The sequence below is a fragment of the Propithecus coquereli genome, unplaced genomic scaffold (genome assembly GCF_000956105.1).
Source record: "Propithecus coquereli isolate 6110/MARCELLA unplaced genomic scaffold, Pcoq_1.0 Scaffold173, whole genome shotgun sequence".
Taxonomy (NCBI): Eukaryota; Metazoa; Chordata; class Mammalia; order Primates; family Indriidae; genus Propithecus; species Propithecus coquereli.
This window is the reverse complement of record NW_012141969.1, coordinates 4,826,367-4,832,059: the sequence shown is the minus strand read 5'-3', so window position 1 is coordinate 4,832,059 and position 5,693 is coordinate 4,826,367. Positions and strand designations below refer to the sequence as shown.

The following is a 5,693-nucleotide window of genomic DNA, read 5'->3' as shown; positions in this document are numbered from 1 at the left end:
GTGTTTTTTTAATCCTTATAGAACAAAAGGAACATTTTGTCATCTCAAGTGGTTCTTGGTTAAATTAATATATTATCAATCTTATTTATATTATTACCAGAAAATAAGAGATGTTACAAAACTGTCTATACTAATTGAGCATAATATTACAAATATTTGTTGTTTTGATTTTTCTGATGATTCAAAAACAAAGAACTACACATTTAAATCCAATTATTTGCAGATATTTTGAGCTATTTTTTTTTTATTTTAAACAGAAGTTCAACTCTACATGTTCAGATTCCCACAGCCAGGCTTCTTGACGGTAATGAAATTCATCCTCTTTCTGTGAAATTTTCAAAAGGCAGGGTCATCACAGGCTCTCCCAGTGGAATTAATAATACGCTCACCTGCCACCTCAGCTTCAAATCATCTAAACCTGTGTCATTTTTCACCAATCTTCTTTTCTGTGATGACAGAAATAACTGGTAAGATATTTAAATATAGATTCCTTTGTATCTGACATTGAAGAATAATAGGTTTATATCCTGCACCATTGTAAAATGTTAAAAGGAGAGAAAGACATTTAATGTAATGACTTCGGTCATAAAGATTTTTTTTAAAGTTCCAAATGCAAGTTTGCTTTCACAAGAAACAGCGTAATAGTGATTACCAGCATATACTAGTCTGGAGCATTGCTGGCTGGAGTCAAATTCTGGTTTTAATAACTTTACTTTTGAGTCATTCAGTTTCCTCGTTTGTGAAATGGAGATAATAGCAGAAGCTATCCCATCTGTCATCATGAGCAGTTCAACAAGTGAATTATGGAGTAATTGGACAGGATCTATTGCAAAAGAAATGCTGAATAAATATTAATTGAAAGTTAATCAGCATAATGATTTCCCAACAACATGGCTTTGCTACATGTTGCTTTAACAGGGTCAGGAAAATTCAAATACACCTTGGTGAAACCATGTTTCTGGATGCCTTACCTTGTAGGACCAGAATCACCACTTTTACTACATTATACTCTGAGACAATTTGACTAACCAAATGACAATAGGCTAAAGTGTAGAGTAATAAAGTTTGTTAAAAAGGTTTACAATGTGAAATAACATTAGAGTGAATTGTACACCAAATCCGTGTCAGTGTATGTTCTCTATGTGCTCATTTATTAACTTTTAGTTGGGTCATTATTATTTTGTATACTTGTAGTCAAAAAACTGATTTATGTGTTTGGAATTAGAAGAGAGACAGATAGTACAGGAATGTTGCATTATAGGCAAAGCGTGGCCATATCCAGGACAAAGTGCAAAAATTTAATGACATTACTTTAGGCTACTTTCAAGCACTGAACTCCATGCCTCTGTCCTGGAAGCCATTCTGTCTTTTTCTACATTATTGACCTTTTTCATAAAACTTGAATCGTATATCACTCCATTCAACAAATTCACACTTTGCCCAAAGCACTGCGTGGTCTGTACCTTTGAGGTCACCAATAAAAATCATGAATATCTTATCCATAATTATCTTAAAGCTAATGCAGGCTCAGGCCGCATTAACAGAGTGAAAAAAGAAATAGTTTCACTAAATACTATGTAAACTAGATGGCTTCAGGGACTAGTGGTAAAATTGCCTCTGAGAGGGCATGAGCAGACTTCATTGTGTTAATGTGTTGAAGTCTGGTCTGCAAACAGGATAATAAGAAGACTTGAAAATATTCTGTAGAGGGAGTAAGGATGATGCATTTGATGGTTTTACTTTCTTTTTTTGGGGGGGGGTGTGTTTCCCAGCCTTGAGAGTTGTTTGCTCTTACCTGGAACTCCTCACCTTTTTTCTAAATATCTTCTTAATACATTACCTTGTACAAAACTCCATTTCAATCCTTAGCTGGTTTGTGATAAAGTAGAGACATTAGAACTAATTTAGAAACTTTACAAATTATAGATGGGTAGCAAAAGGCTTTTTTATGCATCCAGATAAACAAGGAACCAAGATCATGAGCATTCCCTAGAACCTTAATAGTGACAAATCCTTCTACTGGTGCCTTGTTAACTCCTTACCTAGTTTCCCATTGGGAACATGACTAGATCCTCCTTCTCTTCTCAACTCTCCAAGACTTTCCTTGTCTTTCTCTGTTTAGGCATTCCTCCTCTGATCTCATTGTGATAAATGAGCTCTTCTAGCAAGAAATTCCTTAAGGGCTTACCTTTCACTTCAGAATTTCTATGAAATAAATTGGACTCATTTATTGTGTTTAATCTATTAGCTTATATTTATTGTAGGCAACCTATGTGTGTACTATGCCCAAGATTTTGGATAAGTACAGGGCCATTCCCTGATGGAGGTCAGTGTAGTAGGATATTTGCCCTAAGTCTAAGCCTTTATTTGCATTTGGTTTGTCCATATTGAAGCCCATGGGCCCAGTTAAAAATAAAACATTGCTTTCTTTTTTTTTTTTTTTTTTTGTTTCTTTTTTTTTGTTAAACTTTCATACTGTTAGTTCTCTTGGGGGCTAACATGCTTGGCTTTTTATTTTGTTTCCTTTCTTAGACTTTGTCACATTTGGCTGTCAAGTGGATTTTTTCTCATGTATTTATTCATTCAATATTTTCTGAGTTACAACTAACTATACACCTGGCTTTCTTCTGGCACTAAAGTAAAAACAAAGCTCCTGTACTCACGGAGCTTCCATTGTAATGCAGGAGACAAAAATTGATAAATAATATAATATCACAGCCTAACAAAGAAAATAAACGAGTTTAATAAGAGAGTAAGGAATATCTTCCTGTATCAGTCAGACAAGGCATCCAGGAGGATGTTGTATGTGAGCATATAAGTATTGTGAGAATTTAATAAGAAATGTCTATAAAGTGCTTAGAACAGTCCCTAGGATGTTGCACTACCTGAGTGAATGTTCTAGAATTGACATTAGTTTTAGAGTCAGTATTCTAGTTTTCCAGAATGATGCCAGTGGCTAATATAGAGATAAAGGCTTTCTACTATTAAGAGAAAGATTGGGTCCACCCCGTGACAGAAGATAAATCTTCATAGAGACACAAAGTTTTGCACAGGAAGGGAAGAAGGGGTGGGGACAGTAATTCAATTGTCACGGGAGTGAGGATTGCTTTGAATAATCTCCAAATCATTTACACTGTATTTCAGAATTGATGTTATTTCTTATGTTTTCAAACGTTTCTGATCTGGGAATTCACAGAGAGATTAAATGGTTTAAGCAATGTCAGAATGTCGAAATAACCCCGATTTTGCACCGTGGTTTCCGCTCCAGGCTGAAGAGAGGGAACACCACATCCTAAAAGAACTTGTAATTGTCAGAATGAAGCTGTGCTACTTGCTCTTGCTTTATAAGCCTAACTGTTACTCTACCTAGACTTCACAAAGAATCAAAGTTATGGCTCTGGGTGATTAATTTCACAGGAATTCTAAGAATGCCAAAGAAACCTTAATATTTTTCCATGGTTAACCTCAAACCTAATGTGTTTGATAAAATCGAGAGTTAATTTCATCTGCCTGTTTCAGGTAACCAAGAGGTTAACCTGAATTAGCCTCATTGTGAAAACAACAAATACTAATTGAGGGTCCCTAATTAGGAATAGGGAGTGTCAGAAATATGAGGTTATCTATGCATTTTTTAATCTAGCAAATATTTAACACATATCCATTATTCTCAAAATTGATGATATTTTTCTAGGATTTAGTACCCAAATTTAGATTGAATAATGTTAGAGCAAAGGAAAAAATAATCAGCTGTTTTATAAGAGAGCCAACATGGGTAATTGAAAATTAAAAATTAAACCAAATGAAATAAATCTAAATGACTTATCTCTCAGATACACATGGGGTATGCTATTAAGATACCAGCTTTTTTCTCATTTTAAAGCAACAGTTCTCAACTTTGGCTGGGCATTAGAAACATATGGGAGGTTTTAGAAACTACAAATGTCCTCTTGGCACTGAGAAACTCTGATATAATTTGTCTGGAGGGTGACCTGGACACTGAAAGTTTTAGATGCTCCCCAGGTGATTCTAATTGGAAGCCAGAGTTTAGAACTCTTGCTCTAGAACAGTGGTTCTCAAATTTCACCCTGCATGTGACTCACTCGGAGGGCTTGTTAAAACAGATTCTGTGCCCTATTCCCATAGTTCCTGGTTTAGTGAGTTTGGTGAACCTACAAATTCACACATTTGGCAAGTTTCCCTTTGATGCTGATGTTGCTAGTCTGGGAATAGACTTGAGTTTGCTCGAAAGGTAGAATTTCAGGTCCCACTCCAGACCTAAAAAAAATCAGCATCTGTATTTTAAAAAGATCTCCTGGTGATTTAGGTGCACAGTAAAGTTTGTGAAGCACAGGACCTAGAAAGACTGAAGGAGGGCAAATGCCATCAAAAGGGGTTAGATTACACAATGGAACACTGGTAAATATTTGGCAAGAAATAGCATTGCAAAAAAAAAAAAAAAGAAATAGCATTGCCACTGGAAAATGGTGTTGCCGTGGGAATCTTTAAGTTAGATACCCATCTTCCTTTTAGGGTAGGTTTGATTTAATCTGCTAATACATTACCCAACTTAATCTGTACAAAAATCTTTTGTAAAGTATAATCCTGAATTTCCAGCCGAGAAAATCGGAGCATTGCTATATCATTTACCTTTCACTCCCTCGCCCAGCTGTCAAGTGAAAGAACCTAGATTTGAGATCAGGTCCTATTATCTCTATTATACAATTTTGCTTCTCTTCTCAAGTCATAGGATTTTACTGCTGTAACATGAGTATTTCCTAAGAAAATTGAATAAAATAATTTTTAAGGCATGATATGCTATGTGGTATAAAATTCATTGCATGTATACTTAAACTTTGATGTTGTAATAGAAGCTAAACCACATTATGTTCTAAATGATAGGAAAATTAAAAATGTAGAGTAAGAATAGTAAAGGGCTATCTAGAAGATCAGGTTGGACTAAAATCAGGGCTGGTGATCAGCTGGCACACAGGGGCGTAGCCTCACCAGTGGATACAGTCTAGAAATACTGCTTTGTAGGTTGGTTACCAGCCACTGTCCTTAGTGTCTACATTCAGTGCCTGAGCTGCCTCAAACACTGCTTCTGGACCTTGGGCCCACTTAAGACATAGTAACTAAAAGGTTAATGCCTGGCATGGCTGGGATTCTTCAAGATCCTGTACTATATCTATAGTTGCCTTTTAGATCATAGGATTCATTGGTATTGAAAGATACATGTTTTATTATCACCCCTTTTTTTCCATATGACATGTGATTGTTTATTCAAAGAATATATTTATTGTGCACATTTCTGATTGGCTGGTGTTCAGTAGTGTCAATGTTATTAATAGCAAAGCTGCCACTGAAGTGTCTCCTCTATGAATTGCTTTACACATAAACTCCTGGGTAGTGCTGGCTTAGTTGTCCACTCAAGACCATTAAATCTACAGCTTTCCTAATAATGGACAACATAGGTATAGCAGAATTTTGGCCATTTCTTTAAAATAACTAAGCACAATCTTGTTTACTTTTAGAAGTTTCTGGTTGCAAGGAACTAAATTGTATATATCTTCTGCCTTTAAAATAAATACAATAAGGACTTTGCACATACAAATAAATTCATGCATTTATAGGGATTTTAAATGATGAAAATTATAAGTACTACATTATTCATTGTTGCATTAATCATTCTATTC

The 5,693-nt window shown here is 35.2% G+C and overlaps 1 protein-coding gene across 1 annotated transcript in view; it reads left to right on the top strand.

Moving 5' to 3' along the window:
* CFAP47 (cilia and flagella associated protein 47) overlaps positions 1-5,693 on the top strand; it is a 573,852-nt gene that overhangs the window by 162,049 nt on the left and 406,110 nt on the right. The window contains exon 22 of the mRNA XM_012642083.1: positions 258-467. Coding sequence (XP_012497537.1) covers positions 258-467 — 210 coding nt within the window. The remainder of the gene's footprint in view (positions 1-257; positions 468-5,693) is intronic.